Source organism: Anopheles moucheti, chromosome 2 (genome assembly GCF_943734755.1).
Source record: "Anopheles moucheti chromosome 2, idAnoMoucSN_F20_07, whole genome shotgun sequence".
NCBI classification, from domain to species: Eukaryota; Metazoa; Arthropoda; class Insecta; order Diptera; family Culicidae; genus Anopheles; species Anopheles moucheti.
Window position 1 is genome coordinate 146,871 of NC_069140.1, and position 26,879 is coordinate 173,749.

The following is a 26,879-nucleotide window of genomic DNA, read 5'->3' on the forward strand; positions in this document are numbered from 1 at the left end:
TTGTCGGGCGCATGTGAACGTTCTGTATGTGGCGTCTCAGGCGCGTTAGTGATGACAGGTTTTTGTTACACGGATCGCACCGGAAATCTTCGCCTAACACTGATGACATGGGATATGATGATGATGGTGATGGTGGTGTGATAGTTGCATTTAGCAGTTCGACGGAATTGACAGCGTACGAGTTCGATTGTAGCGATTTTGTCGTCAGGCGCCCTGACGACGGAAGAGTCCATAAAGAGATGTGCAACATAATTAGAGGTTCGCGTAGTATTAAAGAACAGGAGTCGGAATTAAAGGAGTAGTTACTTTCTCGTTTGTTTCGACAACAAAAGCTCCAAAAATAAGGATGAAAAAACGAAACCATCAACTTGCTGATGCGGAGAAATTTGTTAGCAAAAGGAGTTGTGGAGGGGAGTGGAGAAGGTGTGAAAGAAAATCATGAAGCGACAATTAAATCTGTTTTCTTTTGCAGTTTCCATTTCTTCCTAATGGAGGTGGTTCAATTAGCAAAACGGAATAGTAGTACCTTCACCGGGAACTGTTTATTGGGTTGTCTAATATATTGCATTTCTGTACGTTGCGTGTGATGACTTTACCGTATAAAAAGTCAACTAGAATAAAAACAAACGATGGAGAAGTAGTAGGGTCATTTTCTGTTCGCGAATTCAGGATCAAGCTGACAATTCATCGCAAGTATGGCGGGATTCGGCGGGATTCTGTACATTGGGAACATTGGAAAAATTGGATTCTTTGGACGTTTACAATACAACATACAATAACTAGTGTTCCAAAAATTCAAGATCTTTTTTAACATTTTCAAAAGTTTCAATACAACTTTCTCATAATTAACTAAGTTATAGAACAACTTGGCTCATTTAGAAATGGGACACTTTGTTACAATAAGTTAGCGCACTTAAAATGGAATCTTTTGACAACGTTTTGTTGATGGATATATACACTTCAGTTTGTCCAATTTCTACGCAATGTCGCTATTTTATCCATAGAGATATTCACTATGCTAGTGGATAATCGAAAATTGATTGTGAACAGTCATATGCATAATCCATCAGCGTCAACTAGGAAATAGCAAACGCTTAAGTTTGGCTAAATTGACTATTGCGCGAGTACCTACATTGAAAGTATAAGGAGACTTAGACAACTATCCATAACGAGCATATTAAGCGACGGACTGAAACCGTTAATCGTTAACTGCGATTGAGAGTCATTCGGAAAATCAAGGCTAATGCTATTATCTCAGACCATGATTTTTCCAAAAATCTTAACGCTGAACGCCCTACTGTACGGCGACTCCGACTACTAGAATGATTTAAGTGTTGCCGAGCAAGTAAACATCCAAATCGCAACCTCAATCAACAAACAATGGTTAGATACTGGGCTCTACGCCCGGAAGAGAGCAACTCCGGAGTAGAGGAGCTGGAAACCAACGTGACAGCCGATTGCAAACAGATCCCGTGGGTTAAATTCTCTTTGGCTTCTGCTAGCCGCAAGGTTCCTAGGTTTGTCTCTAAGACATCCTAATTAAAAAAAACTTCATTGGTTTTGTGACGAATAAAATCATGTTTTCAGAATTATAGTGTCTTAGGCACACGAATTTGACCATTTATAAGGACTCATGATAGTTTAGTCATGTTTTGGCCAGATCTAGCCAGGTGCCGCAAAGACGTGCTACAATTGCATAACGATGATGTACTAAAATTCGTACTAAAACACCTATGCATGTGGATAGAATTTGCCCAGGATATTGGACGAATGAAAACTTAGTGGAATTTTCTGGCCGAAACAATGACTGAAGCAGCTGTGCGCTGGTTGTTGAGCAGTCGAGAGTTTTTTTTTTTCACAAAAAAGACGAATAACTTTCTTCATATTTTTTAAAATATATTATGCTATTTCATATATTACTTATGTTTCATTCTAACACCGTGTTTCAATTGGAATGATGACAGAAAAGATATACGCGTTACGAAGTGCCTCAATTCTAAACGATCTAAGCTGTAGTGCATCCCAAAGCAAAATTTATATTGTATTCCGAAAGTTTGTAAAATCTTGTAAGTTGTTTTATTTGTTGATTTTTTTAAGTTTTTTGAAAATCTACTGGTATATGAAGTGAATTTATACAAATCACTTGATTTTTGTTTGATTTATAAGCAAAAGTCTGTCTGATATCAATTTAGAAGCATTGTTTGCGTATTTTAAACTTTGACAACTTAGTTGGCAATTAATATCTTCAATGGCGAATTCGTCATTATTGGGATAATCGACAAGACCTTTAAAATATTCTAGTGCGATATTTTAGATTTGTTTGTTTCCATTGATTTTGTTACAAAACTTTAGTGCCTACCCAATTTTTATACAGCACCAATTTACAGCTTTGGAATTTAAATTTGTATCATGAAAATCATGAAAATCCAATACATCCGATTTAAGAGACAGTTTTTTTTATTACTTGTTTATTTAAAAAATATTTTCCGTCCTCCATACAAGTTAAACGAGAGCACCAAGTACATTGAAAAGGCATACTAGTAAGAGTACGATCTTAACAAATATTTAATTTGCTTGTACGCATGTAAGACAAAAAGAATACCAGGAGGATAGGAACAATGTTATTAAAATACAATTGCTCTCTTAAGCTGCTACCAAAATAATCCGATCAGGAGGAGGGAGGGGGCATTTCTGCAAGAAATATTTCTGGTGTCCAATGAAGACACTGGTCCTGTCCTGAGAGGTCATTAGTGGAAAGGAATGGAAATGGTAAAATTCACTAATTCACACAGGTGTTAAGGAGCATTCAATGTTGTCTCTAATTATCCAAATTATTTTATTACTCTTCTCACTTTGGGGATGAGTTTGTTTATGATTTGTTGCATTTGATTGGGTTCGATTTAAGGTCCGATATTTGTAAGTGTATGCACTCCACCGTTTGTTTACTCTCCTCCATTATACAAGCGACTTTCTCCAAAAGCTTCTTAAGTTTAACAGCACTGTGTAACTACTACGTACTAATATTTACAGTAAGTATGTTTGTGTGTGATTGTGTTTGTACAATGGGTTGATAAAGTTTGATCATTCATTATATTTCCAGTATTGTTTGTATCACATTTCGTAGATTCCTTTTCCAGTCACGTCAGCATTCATATCACTAGTAACGCCGTTGTGAAATTTTAGGTACGTAAAACATAATTTATGTGGTTTTTTTTGTGGGGTTTTTTATCTTGGGTTTTTGATGGGGAAAACCTTTTGTGGGGTTTTTGGTCAGGTTTGGTGATCAATAATTTCTTATTAGATCTTTCAATTTTCCATACAATTTACTCTGACCGTTTGACATGCTTGTGCTGACCGACTGATTGAGGAAAAATTTTTCAGTTTTGCACAATATTGTTCTGTTTTATTGTGCCATTGTACATACACCCGTTCAATATGAGCAATTGGATGCATCATTTTATTTAAATTATACCGTAATACATAACATTTTCCATTGTCTCCACCAATATCTTTGTACAGTTTAATTATATGTTTAATTTGAGGGATAATTTAGCACCATTTGGATCTTACTTTTTACGGGGGGTTTTTTTGCCTGTTGTAATATCCGCATATTTTTTACAAAATTTATACTAACTTGTTTTCCGACTTAAGATTATAGTAATGTTTTGTTTTTCTTGTTTTTATACCATCCTGCTTTGTTACTAAGGTTAATATTTCCCTGTCCGAGGAACAGCCATATCTTAAACGTTAATTATGTAAAATAATAATTACAATAACCAATATATATATATATATATATATATATATATATATATATATATATATATATATATATATATATATATATATATATATATATATATATATATATATATATATATATATATATTTATATGTGTGTATAGCAAAGATGCATTATCCAACCCTCAATAATTTACAGATTTTTGCCTGCAGACGTTTTGGCTCATGTTACTTTTTACTTCTATTTTTGTTGGTTCGTTTGTTTGTGTTTCTTTGGTCCGTTTTTGTTCGTTCGATTTTTAGAAGCACAATCCAATTTGTAATATGTGTTTTTTGTTGCTTTCAAAACAAAATCCGTACTTTGATTTTATAATCGTTTGTTCTTCTTTGTTTTTCATCGTTAACTAGCGGGCACCAACAGTTGATACAAAATTAAGTAAAAGATAGATGAAAGTTCTATTTTAGACTGACGGAAATAGCAGTATTGATAAAAACAGTGGATTTAAAAGTAATAGTAACAGTGGCAGCCGTATTGGTTATAGTGGCAAAAGATGTAGCAGTAGTAATATAAAAAAGTAGTAGTAGTTGTAGTATTAGTAGTAGCAGTAAAAGTAATAGTACTAGTAGTAGCTTTGAGGTTGAAGGTTTAGTGGATTAGTATTATAGTTGGTAACGATAAGAATAGGTGGTTGTGTTGTAAGGAGCAGTCAAACAGTAATACAGTAAGACAGTACCGTTTAATAGAATGTCACAAAGTGTGTTACGTGTGTCGGTTTAAAACAGGGTTATTCTTCTGAAGTAAAGGCAAAACTAGAAATTTTCAATGTCCAAACAAAACACGTTCACGTTTATTTAAAAATAAAATATAACAAATGCAGCACTGTAGTTTTTGTGTTTGATTATTAAAATGAATGGAATGAATATTAAACATTTAGAGGCTTTTAGCATATTTTGTTTTCTTTTGAACTTAAAACACACAACAACGATGTATAAACACGATCAAACACGTAATTTTATACCAAACAACAGTTATACATTCTTACACTAGTTCAAACCCGAAAACGAAAATTCCGAAACAGCACACAACTTATGAAGAAAAGCAAACATGAGTACAAATACAAAAAAGGATCGTTGATTTGGACGTAAAACAAAATAAAATATGAAAACACACACAAACGGACACATTAGCTGTCGTTTATGATAGCATAACATGTCTTTTTAAAAGTAATGCGTTAGTTTTGTGATATATATATTGTCGTATTGTATTACCAAGCGCCATTTTGTATGCTAGTCGCTTTAACTCTGTTTGATTTCACTTTTTCAATGCTATGAATTTTGTTTTGTGTCGGTTATAATCGAATGATTGGGCCAAAGCACACAATTAAAAAGGAAAATTTCATAATTTAAAAGCAGAAGGTAAACCATTTCTACTTCATAGAACCCTTGTTTGTTGTTAGTTTATCGTATGACATTTTGAAAGTAATAAAAATACTTAACTTCCAGCCAAAGCTGTTGTAAATATGTTTTTGTTTGGTTTGTTTCGTCGGAAAAAGTTTGCCATCTGTTTTTCTTTTATAATTTGTTTTTTGTTTGTTCGACAGTTCAGAGTTGTGTAAGATTAACGGCACATAGGTAGTTAACGTTAAAAGCATTTAATGGTTAGTATTAAGAAAAAATAGGAAGAAAATATGGAATTGGATAATAATTTTGCTCGTTTGCTCAGGAACAGATAACACGATTTTAGTTGCAGAAAATTGAGTATTAATTATTGGACTGTTTTTTTTTTATCTCTGACCATTAATATGGTTTGAATAACAAACTTTTATGTTGACAAATACAAAAAAAATCAAACAAAGAGAAGAAAAATGTTAACAGCTTTCATTAAATGAAATGTGTTTTTGATTCTTCATTTACTTCTTTTTTTATTTTGTAATAGTTGTAATTGTTGTCGAAAGTTTCAAATAATCTGTGAAACAGTGCGTGGATGAATGAAGTTCGTTTATGTTTGGTATTTTTTTAAATCCACACAAAAAGTCCATATTTTCCCACGGCGCATCGTAAGCAAAAGTTACCAAGAGGATATATATATATATAAATATATATATATATATATATATATATATATATATATATATATATATATATATATATATATATATATATATATATATATATATATATATATATATATATATATATATAAAGTATGTTCAGAGTTAGTAATTGATTTTTTATGGTTTTGGTTGTGGTTTTAATTTGGTTTCAATTGGAAAATGGAAAATATATAACGTTTGTAAAAAAATAAAATAAAACAGGTATAAATAAGAAAGTTGATGAAAGATAGTGGTCGATGTATGTATAAATTTTGTTGGCTCGTTGAGAAATTCAGAATTCAGAACAAAGTATCGTGTGGACAAAAATCAAATACAAACTAACTTACCCTGAGGCGAACCGGCCAACTCCACCGCTTGCAGTGCTTGTGTGCTAAATCCTGTGCCGAAAAGGGAAATAAGAAGTATTCAAATGAATGAAAAGGGAAATAAGTAATATAAAAAAACATAAAATTAATACAGAGTTGCACAGTACATTATTGCATTTGATGGAAAATGCAATACAGTGGGTTTTGAAGGCAAGTGAGACATATATGGACTTGTTTATTGATTTTTTTCTAGTTAAGGTAGAGTAAGTAATTCGAGCTATTGCAAGACAAAATGATTCTGTGTTAATAGTTTTCAACTATACACAATTGAACTCTGTCAGTCAAGCGAAAATTTTGTAAGGAATAGTTTACATTTTATTATGACCCACAAATTGGGAAAAATTCGACATTTATTTAATTCCAGTTGTTCCAGTTGAACTCCAAACCCCAGCATGATCAAGCAGCAATACTGAAGATATTTCTGGGTTCTTTTGCAATTGAACTCCACAATGTTTTAGATAAATTTAGAATCTCTCCTATTTTCTTGAGCATTATTGTTCGAGATACAGAAAGTTAGAAGGGTTTCAAATTTACAGTGACCAATTTTGGTTCAACTGAAAAAGTCTCCATCTATGGTTGCAACTTCATTTGAATTTAAAAAGCCGACCAAAGGCTGTACTGCAACAATCGCGATTTACTCACCTGCCAACGCCGAAGGGTCTGCTGCTAGTGCTGCCATGGAAAAGTTAAATGAAGGTGGCGTCGGAAATAGCTTGTTTTCGTTAGCATTCATGAGAAACTGGGCCCCACTGTGGTGATGAATGTTGGTATCAAGCTCATGATCATTTGGTGATCTGATCGCCAATAAACAAAACAAACGCACAAAGTTTTGTTATTAGTCATCATCGGGATAGACCACTCGGCATTCCTTGCTACTTACCTCAGGGAACCTTTCACATCCAGTCCACTTTTAACGAGTTCTCCGTGGTCGTCCGGCACCGAGTCGGAGCTGTTTTCTTGATCACCGCCCGTGCCACACAGCAGCTCGAGCGGTTCCGACTTCACGTCCTCGGCCGAACGTTCCGATGGGGAGGATGCCAGGCTTTCCTTTTCCGCCGAGCAGAGGCTACCTGTGTTACTTCCGTTTGAAGTGCCGAGTGACGTTGGCATGTGACCGGAACCGCAAAGTCCACCAACGACCGGGCCACCGCCGCCGCTACTGTTTTCCTTGCTGTGCAATAGGTTGTTGTTCAAGTTGTTGTTGTTGTTGATGTTATTGTTATTGTTATTAATACTACTTTTTATTAAGTTACTCGAACTGTTGATGGAGAAACTACTATTGTTGCCTAAAGAGACATATAGAAGGGAAAGAAGAATATTCACAACTATTAGTTTGAATGATTGTTTAAGGTTTCCTTCTCGTATTCTCCTTTACTGACCGTTGTTTGCATGACCGGATAAGCTGTCCTGTTGCCGCAATTGTTCTTTTCCCTGGGATGGTGATGGCAAATTGATGTGCTGCTTGGAAGCGCTCGAGGAAAAATCGGTAGCTGTCGTCTGGGGCGTACTGCAGATTACATCTAGATCGCGCATATTCGTCGGCCCATTGCTGTCCACCGACATCCGGTGTCGCTTGAGTGCCATCTCGTCCGAATGGGCCGAGTTGTTCCGTTCCCGTCGTAGGGCAGCCGCTGCGGCGGCTCGCTTCAGTAGCTGATTTACCATCGGTGCACCGTTACTGTTGCCACCTCCGCAACCTCCACCACCACCACCACCACCACCACCGCCGCTGCCACTGCTCGGGGAGGAACTGTTGTGCAGGTTGGCAAGATGTGGAGGAGGAGATACACCTTGTGACACGTACAACGAGTCGTCCAACATTTTCTCCGGGTAGATCGGATGATGTACGACACCCGATGGCAAGTTGGTACCAAGCGATGTATGCATCTATGCGGAAGAAAGTAACAAATGGTCCAATTAACCAATCAGTCACATCAGTTGCGTTGGACATGTGCTTCATCACAACACTTACGCCATGAGTATCTTCAGCTTGTTGCTGTGTTAAACCAGATACTCGTAAAATTTCCGCCGTTTTCAGAAAAGAGCTCAATGATCGCTGATGCACATTCACCTCACCGTGGTAGATAAATTCAACTAACGCGTGCAGATCGGTGAATGCCACATCTTGAAGCACTATCACGGGATGTTTGCATGGTGTGCTCTGTGAAATAATAAGATAAAGTAACACTGACCATGGGCAGGAAAGCAGCAGGAAATAGGACATCAGGTACGCTACCTTCAATAACTCGCGGAAATATGTACTGCACGCTGATAGGACGACACGGTGCGCTTTAAGACTGCGGCCATCACAGGCAAGTGTCACATCGACAAAGTCCTCATCATCGCGCAAGTTTTCGAAGGCCGACGTGATACTGCTCTGGTAGTTGTTCCATCGCAGACAGAAATGCTGCGTGTCCACCATGGTTGTTGCTGTTGTTGTCGGGTGTATTTGCACTGTTATCTATGATATTGTATTTTTGACTGTGTGTATTTGTACGGCTATGGCTTCGTTCGAGATCACTTTACTCACATATGTGCTTGCTTGATGTTTAATAGTTGATATGAGCAATCTGTAAATGGGGAGAAGAAAGAATACATACGGAATTACAAATAAATTAATCTGCCAATACATAAGAATGTTATAACATGTTTCCATCACGAGGACAAAGAGGCCGGTTGAAAAATTGCAATTTATGTCTCTTGTGGCTGATTTGTCATTAAATAAGGTTAGTTTATCGTTAGGTTTTACATTAGATTATGGAAATTCACTAAGGATTAGTTACATTGCTTAAAACGGTTTGTCATTTGTCGGTTTGCTGATTTGTCATTAAATAAGGTTAGTTTATCGTTAGGTTTTACATTAGATTATGGAAATTCATTAAGGATTAGTTACATTGCTTACATTAAATCGAATTTAAGCTCCTTTAAGGCCCCAAGTCTCATGCCGTAGAATAATAATGCAGTTCTTGATCAATTTTCAATGAATCCATGATTCATTTTTAAACCCAAAATTTTCATGAACAAAGGCACAATGATCAACAAACATACAGATACACACAAACTTGTCTACAATTTTAAAATAGGGGTCACAGATCAGCGCACTTTAACGGCGAGCGAATTCTAACAAATCATACCGCAAAATTTGTTTCGATATTTCACTATTTTAAGGTGTGACTCATTAAGTACATGGTTAAATCCTACATCATAAATCAACCGACAAATGCAACCGTTTTAAAATGCTTACCCAAACCTAAACGGAATGGATCAAGGAGCGGAAACGGGGTTTGAGCTTTCACAGCACAAAATATTTCATTTCTTGCGTGTGTGCGAATATGCGTATTATGTTCACGAATTCACAGGGATAAATTTTCACCTACGCGCTGTATAACACTATCGATGCAAAGCTGATAGGTATAGATAATCTCAGATACATAGATGAGCCGTGCGTACAATTTATGATGTGTGCTAGGTGCCACCTTAGCACATAAATCCTGCACGTAATGCAAGTTTTTAATGCACTGCACCTATATTAAACGTGCATGCGACGATAGTTATAAATACCACACAAAAAAATACTGTATTTATCGGAACAGCAACCTCAAGAGGGCTAAGCCTGCAATTTCTGGCTTTCTTTAACTTCTTTGCATTTATTCGCCCGAACCAGGATAGTCAGTCTTGCGCTCGGAGGCTTGGTATGGATGGGATTTTGGATCAGCCCAGTCGCGTGAAAACTGGCGCCGCTATCGATACATCACCGAGCCGCTCCAAAAATATAAACTTACTATCTCACAGTAACTACTTTGCACAATCACGACACTCTACTACTCGACTACCGTCTAGCGACTCTACCGTGGTGCACTGGTTGGTTAAGTACGGAATGGGTTCATGACTTAATCCGAAATAGAATTTGGGTGTCCAACGATTGACATTCAGTTTAAAAAATATTGTTCTGTCACAGCACGTGTGCAAGTGGAAGGAACTCGATAGCTAGTTGTTGGTAAACCCCATTCAACTAACAGTGACACGATTATCGAACGAAACATAATCATCAGTAACGCTAAGCTAAGGCCGCCAAGAGTTTAGGGACCGTAGTTACAAATTTGATGACGCTTCGTTTTAAAAGCACTGACGGGAACCAGAAGGGGTACTTAATACTTTGATGGCCGTAAAACAAAACATTAAAATCGCTAACCAAAAATAAAAGCGGGAAACAAATGTGAACGATCAGCATATTTCAAAGTTGAAAATCTAAAGCATAAGGAGGCAACCTTCTGTTAAAACCGATCAGCCACACACTTGCACACTATACAAACTAACCGCGCATTGGGAATCAAGCAAAATGGAATGCTGTTGGTGAGTCTATTAGATACATCAAATAGCAAACGTAAACAAGTTCGCTCATACAACGAAGTAGGCACAATGTAGTTTGTTTAGAAAGAATTGCGTCAAAAACTGTATCGCATTGGAAACGTAAATAGCTCAATTATTGGTAAAGTTGGGGTTTTGGGTTTGGGTTGGGTTGTAGAAGTTTTTATTGTGGATTTAACTTTCTTAAATTTAACAGTATCGATAGTCGTGAATGATACTTCATCTGAAATCATGGTATCATGGTAAAAGTAAATCAATAATCACAGAAAAATGCACAATACTGCTAGATACATAAACCAGCTTGGGGTTTATGTGTCAATGAAGTTTAATATTTTATTGAATTTACCATTGATCGCTTAACCCAACAAATGTATTAGAATAAATTGTTAGAAGATTTCATGAAATGTTTTCAATGATTTTGTATTACTAACTATTACAGTTCATTAGCAATATGGCCTGACCGTTCTTGAAGAAATAAAAAAAAATACTATAACAGCTCATTATAAAATAACGTAATTTTATCCATTTAATGCTTTGCGATGGCTTAAAAAAATATATATAATATTATTCCATGACTTTATCGTTTGTCTTATGTGAATTAAATTCAAACATTCCGTAAAATATTCATTAAATCTCATATGAGAACCATTGCAATTTTGCCATGCAAAAATAGCTCCCCAGAACGATAGGCGCTGTAATGCTTTTCTGTTTAAAAAATTATGCTAAACTAGTTTCGCTATACAAATTTTAGTTGGAGGCGACGCATAACGTTTCCATGGTAACATTATTTCCCACATCCATGGATAATATTTTTGTGTGGTGCAACTTTGATTTCACATCTCTTCTTTTAACTGCTTTCTTTCGCTATGCCTTCTATGACACCCTCGCCAACAGCTCATTTTTCCATTTTTCCATTTTATGATTTTACCAAATGGACCAATTTTTACACGTATCTACAAACGCGCAATTTGAGAATGTTTTTAATTGTTTTCCTTGGGTATTCGCGCGTTTTCTTGCATTTTCATTCGGATCCTTTACAAGATTTTCAAAAAGATTTTAATGTTGGTCGGTGATGCAATTTGAACGGTTTCTTAAACGACAAAACTGGTACAAAATCCTATTCGAGCCATACCCCTGCAGCAGCACTCACTTCTTCTTCTTCTATCGGAACAACAACCTTAATAGGTCTGGGCCTGCCATTTCTGGCTTTCTGTGTCTTTATTTACCAGTAGCTGAATAATCAGTCTGAAGTACGGGGGATTGGAACCGGGAGTACGTGTACAACGTGACGACGAAAACCATGACCGCTCTGCCGGACCTTGAGGACTACTGGACTGGTATTGTAACGCACGGCACCGGGATGGGTCCCGGTCCGTTCCTGTGAAGACCAGCATCGCTACCATCAAGCCACCGGGCCGCCCCAAAGCTTCCAAGTACCACGTGAACACAGGACTCACTATCCTGATTAATACAAATCAAGGAAGACCAGAAATGGTCATTGATTCCACGAAGATAGCAGCATAGAAAATAATGCCATGTTTTACAGCAACTTATAAAGATGTTAAAAAAGCTGTTTTACCGCTTGATTCGCTGCAATTTTTAATGTTTTTTACTAACAGATATGCGAGACTGTTTCAGGAGCAGTTGCTGTTGTTGTTATGCTGTGTTGTTTACTTCCCTGTTTAAATAGAGAACATTTTATCAAACCAGGTAACCAGGATTCTTGAACGCAGAATTTTGTGGAGTCAAGTCCCAATGGCTAAAACGCCATCAAATTCAAATAGGAAACTTCTTTTGAATGAAAAGCTCGGCAAAATCATAGGCAACAATCGTCAGTTCAAATCTGACATCAGCCAAGAGAACTGACTTCCATCATCATCTTAATCATTGTACTTCACCGGATATTTCGGGTTTGCGATTGCACTCCATGTTTGGAGTTTTTACAGAACAAGAAGATTTTTAGTAGGGCAATTTTTTTTTTGTAAATCGCCTGTACTTCAATAATCCATTACACAAGCTGAGCACAACATCCAGAGAACTTGGCCTGCTAATTCTGGACTTTTTAAACTTTATTTACCCGTAACCTGGATAGTTGTTACTGGGAACGAGGGATTGGTCCAGGTGAAATTTTCTACCAGTTCTGTGCCGCTACCAAATACACTCCCAGGCACATCTGATAAAATGGCACCGTATTAAATCTAAACATGTATGTGCCTGTTACTGGAAAGGCATGACTCACATATACTTATCTAAGGAAAAAGTCAGAAAAAAAAACATGGGTAATCTGTAGTACCTGGTAGTAAAAACATTGACTTTAGATGAAATTATGTGCGGAGCCTACGAAAAGCAGGTATGCATTGTAAGCAACAAGGGGTATAATCTGACGCAAGATTCTTAAGAACTGCTGAAGTATAATTTGGAGTACTCCAGTTAAAATTATATAATGCATATGGGCATCACAGTCCAGGTGGGAGCTGAACGCAATCAGGAAGTGTCGGATATTTTTGCGATACATTTCATTCTTGATAACTGACCAACCCCGGGACTTCGGGTTCAGGACTAATCAACTGTAATGACTAAATATCTACAACACGTCGCTAGATGTCCAGATCATACGAATGGCTATATCAGACTAAGAGACGAACGAAGCCACTAACGTTCAAAGTCTGTTAAATCCAATAACAACAATATTAGCTATTTGTGACTTGGAATATGCTTTGCCAAATAGTTTTTATGAGAGTCGAAGTGGCCGGGCAGAGAAATTTGATAATTTATTAAACTAAATGAAATAAAATTAACAACGTCCACCAATTGGGAAGAAAACCATTTTTTAAACATCTTTTAGTTTACGTACACAACGGAATTCTGTTGCATAGCCCTGTAACCGGGCCGATTAGCTAGTCATATTACAAATAGACTAAAGTGTGTTTTTTCAGTAAAAAATCTTTTACTCTTTTATAAAAGTAAATGCAAACCATTTTAACATTCAGAACGAACCTAATTAACATAATCACCCGTAACGACCGTTCCAGCATGTGTGCTCAGCTAGTTTTCGCGTATTCCCAAACGATCTCCATGCAAATCGGTTGCACTCAATGTTCGAGTTCGTAAACGAAATCGGAATGGGGTTGCAATGCGAGCGGGCACAAAGATATGCTAGAGTCGAGAGCGTGACATACCATACCGTGGCCACAAGTGGTCCATAGCAAAAGATACACACATAAACGGACTGTCACTCTTGGCTAGAGTCACTCTCACTTTCTATATATACATATATAACGGCACCGAAAGGCACGTCCGGCAAGTAGAAGAGAAAGCACACGAGGGTCGGGCTGAAGTTCGTTGTCGTCATCGTCGTCATTCGGCGTCTAGCAGTCAGACAAACACCTAGCGCTCGCTAGGCAAGTAGAGCGGAGACTGGTGGGCGGAACGATAAAGCAAAAGAGGTAGAAAATATCGCTCAGGATGCTACCGAAGCGCGATTACGACGACTGCGATGAAGACGACGATGCAAAAGGCAATCGACCATTTGGTCCGACGCCGTGTTTTCACTAGGTTAAGGTGAAGGTCATGCACATCCAACGGTACCACATAACGACCGACCGACGGAAAGAACCATATACAGTCGGGGAAACCATCATATCGTGGTATGTTTCAACTGTTCTGGGTCCCATGCTATGCTACTATTTTTACATGCACACAGGGCAGTTCTCACTTGCAAGGGCTTCTATCGATAAAGCATAGCGCCAGGGAAGTGTGAGTTTATGTTTACACAAGCTGCACAGCATTGCAATTCTTGTTCTTCATGAAAATTCGCACGGCTCGCCACAAAATGATTCTGAATACATGAATAGATATTCTATACGAAAGACTATAGATTTAAGACACAAGATAGTAATGAAACATTACTATATGTGATGAAAATGTATCATATGAAGAGATCAGTTGCAGATGCAATGTAATTAACGCATCAACTTGCGAGACAACCGGTTTTAGGCGTAACCTGGTATCAAAAGGGAGTTCAATGGGGTCAAGGGGGTCAACGGAGCCAGGGTTAGTCTTTTGTTAAATCTAAATAGTTACATTATGCACGATAGTGCAAACCTGTCTTTTAATGTGTGGCTGTTTCATTTAGTATAAATTTTTTTTTTTGTTTATTTCATAGAGAATTTACACTACTTTACATACACTCAAATGGAGTATGCAGTTGGAATGAACTCGTATGTATGATCCATTCATCTTTTCTACCACACTACCATGTTACAAAATCAACCAACAGAGAAAAAATCATGAAACCAATTCATGCAACGCCCGTATTTCCATTTCAATGTCGAGCATCGAAAGTGAAAAAGAGAAGAATCAAAAATTCCTGTGCGAGCAACAAATCTGCAGCAGTAGTGACGGGTACGGTAGTGAAACTAGTTGTGCATTCCACACTTCCAAGTGGGAAGAATTGCAGTATCCACTTCCACACATGCACATGGTTTGTACATATGTGCGTGGGAATGTTTTCCAAGAACTAGCCACACGTGCTACGATGAAGCAACGAATCTAGATGCATTCATCGCATCTGTGTACTCTATGTAGTGAGCCTGGTGGGTCGTTTTTTGCACTTTAGCAGTGCTCTTTTGGATAGTAGCAACCACGTGGAGTTCTCCCGTCTAGCCCACACGTTAAAACCGTCAGCTGGGCATAAAAGAAAGATCGTAATCGTGTTTTACATTTTCCAACAACCGGCCCAAACCGTGATGCTGGCAAGGTGTGAAAGAATGCGGTGGATACGAGCTGACGATGCAAAAAAAAATACAGGACACGATCAAGGACCAACTGAGATTTTTTTTCTCAGCACAACAGCTGTCGGTTGTGCATCGTCGACACCACGCTGCAAATCCTTTTGCAAAAAGGAGTAAAGTCTCATTCCCTTCCATGCACGACTGCATGCGACCACGTGCGTCCACACAAACCGGCTGGAGCTAAAAACAGCTACAGTAAAAGTAAGAAGAAAGAAACGATAGCCAACCAACACAGCCACATGCACATATAAGGGTGGAAAAGTGGTGGGTGGATTTTTATGGGGGATACCTTACAAAGCCAGTCGAAAGTAAATGCTCTCATTCTCCGTGGACGATGTTTGTTTTGGGCAAGCTCTCTGATGATGGTCACACGCTCTCACTCTTATTCTCTTTTTTTAAGGGGATAATATCACACTACATGTACGGAGTCTGGTAAGAGGCATCACTATCGTGCTTCAAAACTCTAGGAATCTAGCAAAGATATTCCTCACTTCTACTTTTACTCCATCAATACTCTCCCTTGCCATACATAGCATAGTTCCATACGAACGACGATGTACGCGTATGTTATCGTTATTTGCCGCGGTCATATATGTGTGAATGTGTTTGTCTTTCAACACCGAATTTTGACACTGGTTTGCCAGTCAAATTTTCTCTGATATTCTTTCTCGTTTCACTGCTCATCCCACTAGAGTAACTTTCTTCTTTCGCCGTAGCGGAATCCTAGCGTAGCTGTGTGTGCACAATGAAAACACGCAACAATATAACAAAAAGAAAAGACAAGTCACATTTTACCATCATGTCATAAGCATTCTGGTGTAGACGGACGAAATACGGACGGACCATTGGACGATATATGCAACATGTAGCAAGTGAAACACATTCTAGCCAAACCGAGCAATTTGTGTTGCATGACAATGGGTCTACTCAGGTGGCAAGGAGGGCAGTCATAACGCACAAGGTCAATTGACGAATGTTATCACTCATGAGTGACCAGGCGCACCCATCGTCTGCCTGTATGATGGGGTGAAAATCTTGAATATTTATGAAGGATGTTACGAAAGATGGTGTATGTTTCAGTTATGGAGAAATATAAAATTATAATTAAAATAAAACAAATTGTTTAGCACTCTTGTAGCAGACCAAGACCAAGAAGTGATTGTACCCCTGGTTAAGCTAGAAACCTATTACTAGAAGATCTCAAACGACAGTTGTGCCCGAGTTTCTTTTTATCACGGTTGTATAATTGAATATAGTTTATGAGATGACTGTGTATACACTGACTTCAAGGAACATGATTTTTTCCAGTCCAAAAAAAAAACTTTTAAACCTTTAAATTTGATATTGATACAGGTAAAGTATTCATTTGTGGAAGTTGCTTTTCCTATCTAATAATTGTATTTTTTTAGACAAATTTAAGCGTTTATTCCTTGAAACTTCGTTGCTGTGTACGTTTCAACGAACAATGTCTCATTTGGGTTATTAGTCACAGTTTTATTATACATATGATTTAATTTAATACTTAGTACAACAATAAAGAAAAAGCTGGATAGTTTGAATTTCCACATAAACAACGGATTATTTTTTTCTCGCTTATCCTACCAGTGTTCCAATTGTGTGCAAACCGCAGATGTTCTACAGATATAGCAAATAAAACAAGATCGCATTCAAGGTTGCTCCAATGTTGGCGAAAAAATAGCATGTGTGCTAATTGTTAGTTTGTGCTACATCTTCTTTAAACGTTGTTACCTTTGCAATTCTATTGCAATTATGGATTCCTGGATTTCGTATGACTCGTATGAAGCACCTTATCCTTTGGATGAAATAAACGTCATACCCTCGACGATCACTCCCAATGCACATGCATTACCATCGATATCCGCACAATGATTACTACCTGGTATCACAAATAATTGCGTCACAAATGATTCAAGTGACTATCAGAATGTTCGTTTCAATCAATTGCCCCAACTTAATGGTAACCAATATTCTTGGAAGTTACATTAAGCGAAGAAATCATAAATTTCCAGTGACACTCGTTGGAAACTTAACGTATTTTGTAAAATAAGAAGCAACGTTCATATCAAATCCAAACTTGCGAAATAGGACCATCCGTTCAATGACCGTAACGCAACATATAGTGTGCAACACACGTCGATAAGATAACGCATTACGCGGCGACTGTTCGTCGACTATTTACTACCCCTTCTCTTGTTTTTTCCTACGATTTTGCAATTTCATGTTATCGAAACGAGCAAAGGTGAAGGATTTCGTTGGTGTTTTGGCATACGAAAGTGTGCAAAAACAAACGTGTGATTTTTTTTAAAAGATCTAATATTTTCATTTATGAATTATGTTGAAATGTTAAAGTTTGAGGAAGAAATATTATTAAAAATTGCAAATTACCAAAATGAAACGATGGATCGATCGAGGCACAACACTGTGTGCGCGCTTGGTACTTTGTGCAGTGCGGTTCGTTCAGTTCGTTCGTGTGGGTGATCTTTGGAGATGTACTATGATTTATACTAATCATCCCATGAATTGTGTGAACGTAATGCAATCGAAGATTAGTTTTAAGATTTCACCCTTAACTCAATTCCCTTTAGACTTTCGGGGCCAATATCACACCATCCAATCGGACCCACACAAAACACACACACGTTACCAGCGCAATGCGCACATACAAACACCCACACACACACGCACTACACTTAGGTCAGGTTTGTTTTTTCCTTTACCACCTTCTTCGTCACTGTGGTCGTTGTGGCGGTGCATTAACAATTTATCAGCGGCCAACCGCCGTTGTTGCTTCGCGTTTTCCGCACAAAGCATTATTTTTTTTGGTTGCGTCACATCGCCACTACACACATACACATGGCACTGAAACCGATCCTAAAGACAAACGGCAACGATGCATTTGCGAACGTCTTATCGTATTGCGCTCTTTTTTTACTCTTTACCGGCCAACACGCGCGCACGCTATGATTTATTACAGCCTTTTAGTGACGGCAGGAGGTTACGGAAATTTGGAACTAGCTGATAATCAACGCCATTATATGTTGAGCGAGTTGGATGTATGGATTATTTGTTTTGAACTGCTGTTAGATTCCACTACCAATTGCGCTTATGTATTACTCGTACGTTCGGAAGGATATTGCATGTTTCAATAACGCCTCCTTTTGCCGCTATGCTCACACTTTGCTTTATTTTTTTTTAGCACACCATTAACACTTAACTTTGTTTCGTATTCGGCAATGCACTAAATCTTCATGAGCATGTTGGAGCAATAGCTACGACACCTGCGAAATCATACAATTCATTTCTAACTTGAATATTAGCCGGTGCATGAATAAACGATCGAAAAAATAGTACATCAATAAATGAAAACACATTAGAGCAATCACATCGGATCATAGAGATCATAGAGCTATTGTTATCACACAAAAGCACACAGAATGGTTCTGTTTGCTTTACTACCTTTGGTTTCTCACAAATTTGTACACAATTGCATTATTACGAAGGTTACACTTTGCAAACGGGATCTCGCGTGGTTGGTACGACTGTGCAAATTAAATTTACCGATAAGATAACACAGTGCAAACGTTGCCAAACTTTGTGTCCCCGAATAATATTTAAAGTTGGGCCTCGAATTGGTGTTCTTGCTATGCCTGTGCGTCTATTCCCATTTTCTAGTAGTTTGTCGATATATTTGCATCAAAGTGATTCTTCTGTTTGTGCAGGTGCCCGTGCAGCTGGTAAGAGTTTCAAGCGTGTTGTGGAAATGGAGAATTGCAGCAGGGGAAACCACGACTAATGCACCAGCAGCTATCATCAACTTATTCCGTCAACACTTTGAATGCTCCAAAAACGATGCTGCAACATAATCGAAAGGACCCGGTCAAGGTTTTCACTTTCGTTGTGAAGTGTCGATACAACGTTGCAGCAAAGTAAAGGCAAGCAGCAACAGCAACAGCAGCAGCCCATGTTACGTGCGCAACTGTCACTAAAAGCGCGTTTCAAGAGAGACAGGGCCAGCCGAAAATGGTGGTCTAGCCGCAGATAATAATGACCCGGGTCTGTGTGTGAGCGTTTTTTTCTTTTGCTTTACTATTTTGGCCCCCGCCACACTCCACTGCTGCGATGTGTGTTATCAACGTGGGCTTGGTTTGTGTATTTCGGCTTGCAGGCACCTTCCTTTCCACAACACCCAGCCCGTCACACGCCTCACCGGTCCACTATCACTAGCCGCCCGCTCTGCTTAGTATCACCACATCTGTGTAACCTACTCATACGTTCACCCTCAACACCTCGAGTCGCCATTTCCCATGTACCTCTCCCAGCGTAATAAATATAGTCAATGGTCTAAATGGGTGCGAAAGAACAAGAAAATCGCGATCGCTGTCACACCACTTCCAAGCGGCGACATTGTTTGCACAAGGTTGAATTGGCGAAAAAAGAAGTGATTAACGAAAAAGGAAATAAAAAAGTAGACAAACACATAGAAACAGTACCGCAACGCAACTACAACGTCATCATCGACAGACGAGAGCTAGCGCGCTAGTCTATAGGCGATTTGCATATAACAAACATCACCGTACCCCCACTAGCGCAGAAGTAAGCGTGAGAAGTGCAAGAATCGACTTTTCCGCCGCGGTGTGCTTTTCCGCGGGAAACATTAGTTCCTACACTACATCAGTCGTATATTATGGGGTATTTTTTTTAAATTTCTTTGATTTGTTTTCTTCAAGCTAATGCCACTAATGGTTCATCAGACAGCTTTTAGTTTGGAACACCACCATGACCACAACCGTTGTCGGAAAGAGTAGAATGTAAAATAACACCGATACAATCGGACAATAATCGTAACATTTCTTCCAGATCGACCCCTTCGTGCAGTTATTAGAAAAAGTTTATTTTGTTTGGTTATTTATAATCATTTTATAGTTTGTGTCATTCAGCACAGTTTGCAATTTTTAGCACCTCTTCTACAACACACTCGCTAATCAACACACGCAATCCTATCTTGACAATACGTACACAACGGTGTGTTACCAACATTTGCTAGAGATCACGTGGTACACAAATACACCTAGACGTGCTGAAAATGATATTTTTATTTTTCGCAAATATTGCTTCAATCAAAATCTGTACGCCGAAACAACAGCAAAATTGGTTGTTATTTTTTTGGTTTTTGGTAGAACGAAGGCGAACTCTTCCAACGTTTTTCGGAAGGAATGAAATGCTTATATATAGTTCAAGATTACTGAAGATTAAAAAATGCCAGTGAAAATTTTTAAAGGGGAGGAATCAGTAGTTCAACATAACTAGAAAATAATCCCATATGGTCATTAAGCATTAATGGTCATATCAAAGACCAGGCGCACGCTTTAATTTGATCTCCAATAGTGGAGCTATAGTGGAGTCATGATATAAATCTTTGATTTTCGTACAATCGATCTGCGAAATGATTTTTTTTTTCTATTTTGTTGTTTGTAGCTTTTATTCTATGTTATTAACTGTTTAAAGGAAAGTACACTTTTCTGTTATGCACAGTATCTGCAAAAGGTCTGATTAATTCCAACTACCCAATAACATTTTGATGAACATTTTAAGTATTATTATGTTTCCCACTCCTCCATACACATCACAACAAAATGCAATTCCTCTGTAAATCTTCCATCACAACACAGTTGCACTTTACAACATCACTATTACACTCAGGTAACTAGGAGAACCATGAAAAAATCAATCAAAACGAAATCCCTTCGTTAACGTTGATGTTGCTATACCACGGAAATGATCGCACACTTAATTGCTGCATTGCTATGTGAGAGAACACCTGTCAGAGTAAACCACTCGTTTAACATCTTGTGTTTGGGTGAGAACGGACGTCTAATGCAAACCATTTAAAAACAATCACAACGTACACAAGCATTTCTCATTTCGTTGCTCACTGATTTTAACCAAACACGACACAATCAACAGCACATCATCATGATCATCACAATCGGCATAACACTTGAGATCACAGACTGCAACAAAACAATAGAATCACAACACACAGGTGGAAGTGGGAACTGCCACGATATGCTAATCCAGTTAGCCGCATTGAATTGGAACGCACAAACTACTGCCACTGCAAACTAGCAAATAAAAAAACCCGGGGACCGCAGACTTACTTTGCTTACATACAACGCCACAACAACTAAAAACTCTAAAGAAGCACCGGGGTCAGTCGGGTCCACTACACACAACCAGCAGTAGCAGTAGCAGCAGCAAACGATTGGGAGAAATAAAACGCGCAAATCCCATCCAACGATTTTCCCGGACCGTCGTTCAATAGTCGGTCGGTCGTCGTCGTCACTCAGAAGAAACAGAAGGAAAAACCCGTTTTTTTCACCGTCCGGGAGATCCGGCTCGGTCGATCCACGTCCGTTTGCCGTGTGCTATTAGTTTGGCGGTTTGAGATATTTTGCTGATTTGCTGCACTAATTTTCCTTTCTATTCCGTCCGAAACCACCCGGCGCACTGAACGGAGTCGGCAGTTGGGTGAAGAGTCTAGGGGACCAGCGAAGAACGGGAGCCACTTCCCTTCCCGCACCGATGGGGTGAAGAAAAAAGTGAAAATTCTATGTAATGATATGTTGTTTTTCCTTATATATAACCATTATTATTACTTCGGGTCGTTTCGAGCCCCGGTTGTTGCGCCCATCTCATCGCATCACATCCCGACCCCGGAAAAACGGGGTATACTTTGTGCACAAGTCTGTCTTGGCGGCTTGAAGAGGGGTGTGGGGTAGGGATTGAATCGCGCAAATGGTACGTGGTGCGCTCGGGGATGCGTGGTTGTTTAGGGAGGAAAAACGACATTCCTCCTTACCTCGCGCCTACCGTTCCCTCGGTCACTTAGCGGGCAAAACACACTAAAACACACCATTATATACTCGCGGGAATAGGACGGAAGAAGCGAGACGGAGCAACACTAAACTTTTCCCCATTTCCTTTTTGTCCCTTTGTCTCCCCTCTTCCAAATGCCGTCTTAGCCGCGGCCGAGAGGGGCAGAGAAGTTAGCGCGCGTTAGAAAACGTCAGAAACAGCGCAAAAATCCGTACCATTTTCCATCCACCCCAGTTTTCCACTCGGGATGTACTTTGCCGTACTCTTTCTTACTCAATTCTATCGTGTCGCTTTCGTTCCTCTTTTCACAAACCAACATTGACCAGCATCCGACAAAGATGCAGTGGAGAGAATCGCGCGCGTCGAGTAGGCCGAAAAAAAACCGTGAGAGCGCCCGCGAGAAGACGGAAAAAATCGAGAGTGGAAAAAATCGACACTCGACGCAAGGGACGCCGAAGGTTGAAGAAGCCGAAGCACGGTATCATCAGTTGTAAGGATATCCCAGGCCCATGGTAGCTGGAAGGACACAGTGGACACGACGGGAAGTGATTTGAGAGTGCTGCTAGTTCGATTCCATGTGTGAGTGTTTCTTGTAAGTTCGAAACAAATGGAACGAGCGCGCAAGGTGATGGAAAAGTGTGTGGAAAAACGCTGAGCGCTGAGTACCGAGTACCAAGAGCACCGACTTCGAGACGACGCGGCACACTATCTGACATCGAAGCAGGTGGTTGTTAAAAAGGGAGGAGGATGAAGGGATCGCACGAGATGGAAAATGCCGGCATGCAGGGCAGTAAACGAGCTAAAAAAAGGGAAGAGAATAAAAATTCGCGCACTCCGACGAACGCGGGGAAAAAATCGACTTCTTGTACATTCCGATTTTTCCGTCGCGAACGCGGTACAGTGTGGTAGCACTATTTGTCGACATGTTGCTAATCCATAGTTTTTAAAGTTTAAGACTTTGTCTTAAGCTAATAAACGTGTAATATGAAATATAGGTATGAAGAATTAGCTGTAATCGATAAAATATCATGGACTCATTTCTGAATTAATTAAATAAAAGTGATAGATTGGTCGGTAGATACCTTGTGACTGTCTTGTAGGAACTTTGGTCTTGTCATTTGATGGACGGAAAGATGCATCGTAGTATTTACATATTCAAACATTTGATATTAAACATTAAAACATTAAAATAATATATTGAAATACATGTTCCCATTTTTCTTATCTTTCTTATCTTTTCTTAATCTGTTGCTCTTGATTATTTAAACTCCATCACTATATTTCGGCCAAATGTTGGCTACAAGTGGTAGATTCGTATATCTAATTTGTAAATAAATGGTCAGGAGTTGCCAGAATAGTGAAGATCACCGTTGGGAGACAGTCGTGTCGTTCAGGTGCGAATAACCTGCAGTTTAAGGTGTAGACGAATTTTAATCCATCGCTATTTTTAGAGGCTCAAACATATCTCAATATGACAAGCAGCGAGAATAGATATTTTTTTAAAGGTGTATGAATTTCAAATTATACTAAAACCTGAGTAAATATGAGCTAGTTTAAACGAGTACAGGAAGTGCTCGAGATGCGCTATTCTGGCGGATCGCTGAATAACATAATCCGTAAAAGATCCGCGTAACTCGAATTTCTGCGTAAGTCGAATCCTGATCCAAAATCGTTTATACTTTAAAGTTACATAGTTGACTTCTTTCTCTGTACCTGATTTAAGCAGCAATTTAGGTCACTTTTTGAAAGACAACGTAACCGTAAATTAAAAACAAATGTTGTAAGTCACACCCGAAGTTTTTTCAACCAATTATTAAATTTTGGTGAAATTTTGAGCTATAAATTAACTCAGCAGTCAAATTTCTAAAAAAAACACAATGTATCTCCAAATTAGCGCATAACAGATGACGCGTCTCTCAAGGACTACCTGTTTTTTAGAAAGATATTGTTCATAAGAAAAGTTCTTCGATTACGTTAAGCGAATGGTTCGAGTGTGAACAAAATCATAATGAAGCAAATATTGATACGCACTGTAATTCAAAACATTCTTTGCTATCGGACATGTTCAGTGTGCTACCACTTGCTGCTGCTACTGCTGTTCCCGCTTATGATGCTGGCAGTTTCTACTACTTTTATTAGCATACTTTCTCACTCTTAGCACTCTCTCACCATTTGTGCGTTTAGTATACTTAAGCATTAGAGGAGAACAAAAACAAAGCATAGAGCATAGGGGTTGAGTGAGAACGGCGGATGCTGTATTTCACGTGCCACCTTTTACATTTTACATCAAAAAAAAGCCTATTTTGCTCCGTTCCGCGGGAACCGAACCAAAACTTTACCCCGTTTTTTAAATGCACACATCTAAACATCCGTTCCTGCTTATCATGCCTACATCTATCCCACTCCTTATTCTACTTTACCGATGTTTTGTCCCTTTTTAGCCTGGTGTTCTTTAGTTCTCTAGCAATGTACATATTTTTTTTCTATCTTTCCGCCACCACAACGCTCCGTGATTCGGCTCAGCATAAAGTTCTTTGCAATAAAAGCGTTTCGCTTCTCGGCTAACATCCTCTCCTAAACGATCGCATATCGACGATGACTACGACAGCAACGATGGCAAAACTACGAAACGAAGGACGACGCAACCGCCGAAAACCATTATAGCCCATCACTAATACCATTTCAGCAGTAACGTCTCCTTTGAGCTTTTATCAAGCACAATTCACCCACAAAAGCGGAATCCCTTCTCGTGCACCGAAAAATAAAAATAAATACAAATATGAGCGAGGATTTAAAGGAAACGAAATAAAAAAAGTAATGAAAAAAGTCGAACAAATATAAATTTCGCTCAAAACATAAAAACCCAAGCACCATGTTCCTCTCTAAGCCGAGCCAAACAGAGACAACAGAAAAGAACCCTGTCTTACTTGTGCACACATTTCATCAAGCACCCATTGCGACCCTTCTGAACAGCAGCAGTGCTTAGGGGTTTAGTGTTAGCACAGGAGATATCTTGTGTGTACTGGTGATGCTGTTGATGCTGCGGGTTATGGTGGCTATGATTTGAAACGAAAAAGAATGACGAACACAAGTTTATACATTTGAACGAAAGAAGGAAACAACCCCATATGAATCCGAAAGGATATGGATGCATTAATGGTTAAAAAACCTGAATCTCTAATGGTTGTTGCTCAGCTGAAGAATAATGTTCGTAAGAGATAATACAAACAGTGGAGCAAGGAGATAACCAAATGGCATTAGTGGTGAAAAAAAACAAAGCAAACTAATTCAACCTAACAACAACTTATCAATTCAGCGAGATTATAATATGTAAACTAAAAAAATGAAAATATATCCGAAAACCGAAGCCTATCCATTTTCTATGAATCAGTCTACGATGTCCTCTAACATTTCATTTAACCGATGGACGAAGGATGATTGAAACGGTATTTAATTTTTTACCATTTTTATTACTTTTTGCTCCGTAATGCCGAAAAACCATTTCCCGTACTATTCACTTACCTCCCGTCCTCCGTCTTTCCTTCTCTCTCTTATACTTGTGGAAACTCGAGACAATGAGAGATGCAAGAATAAACAGAGAGGAATCGTTCGACAAGGAGAGAACAGAGCGCAAAAAGGCAAAATATTCAATTCCGGGCAATCACATGGGCATTAAAAAAAGCGTTGTAACACGCGAGAAGCGTTTTTTCTTTCCCGGGGAACTCGGCCTCGGAGAAGTCAGTCAGTTAGTCATGTAACTACCACATTAAAAGGATACTCGCGAATCTGCGAGTGCAAGAACAGCCACAGAGCCAAGGGTCTTACGATGGTTCCGATCGGTTCAAGGCCAGGAGTATCAGCGCAAGGATGCAAAGTGGCAAAGTGGTTGCTAGACCCTACCACTCCAACTTCGGCTCCAGTACACGCGGAAAGACCGCGGCAAATAGAATATTATGTTAGTATTTTACTGGCAAATAATAATGTACCTAACAGAGAGCGCTATAAGCAAATTTTGCACGATTTGTCCATTTTTACCCACACATTAGAGTGTGATTTCGCGGATTTTGTTTTAATTAATATTTTTAGGAGTAGTTACATTTTTTCAAACCTGATGAAACAGGTACCTGATGAATCGTACATCGCTACCTGATGAAATCAAGAATCCTTTTGTATTACTTTTGGAATTTTAAAACTTTTGGATTCTAATGGTGGTATTTCTTAGTTCTCTGTTTTTGAGTGATTTCTACATTGGGTATTTTCTCATAAAAATACCACTTAATTAAAAATAAACTAGTATGAAAGTTCTAAAACTAATGCACACAATATATTATGAAAGAACATTTCGAACAATTAAAAACATACTCAAAACGATTGTCAAACGACCCAAACAATTGTTTGCTAGTTATTAGAGTGTTCATTTTGCAAACCAAATTCAGTAGATTCATGCAGATTGCATAATATTTTTCATCCTATATAATTCCTTTCATGGATTGCTGTACCCTTCCAAGAAACCATGGATAAAACATTAATAACATGAGCTTTAAAAAGGGAGAATGTGCTCTTTGCGGACACTTTGCACGCCAAGTTGCTGGGAGCCTGGA

The 26,879-nt window shown here is 38.6% G+C and overlaps 1 protein-coding gene across 5 annotated transcripts in view; it reads right to left on the reverse strand.

Annotated features, from left to right (window-relative positions):
• LOC128297942 (broad-complex core protein) overlaps positions 1-26,879 on the reverse strand; it is a 138,355-nt gene that overhangs the window by 24,195 nt on the left and 87,281 nt on the right. For 4 of the 5 annotated variants that reach the window (XM_053033662.1, XM_053033661.1, XM_053033658.1 and 1 more), the window contains 6 exons: positions 8,457-8,790; positions 8,193-8,381; positions 7,600-8,107; positions 7,101-7,506; positions 6,863-7,014; positions 6,182-6,232 (listed from right to left, as the gene is read on the reverse strand). In XM_053033662.1, coding sequence (XP_052889622.1) covers positions 6,182-6,232; positions 6,863-7,014; positions 7,101-7,506; positions 7,600-8,107; positions 8,193-8,381; positions 8,457-8,642 — 1,492 coding nt within the window. In that variant the 5' untranslated portion in view covers positions 8,643-8,790. The remainder of the gene's footprint in view (positions 1-6,181; positions 6,233-6,862; positions 7,015-7,100; positions 7,507-7,599; positions 8,108-8,192; positions 8,382-8,456; positions 8,791-26,879) is intronic. The other variant, XM_053033660.1, reaches the window with a different exon arrangement.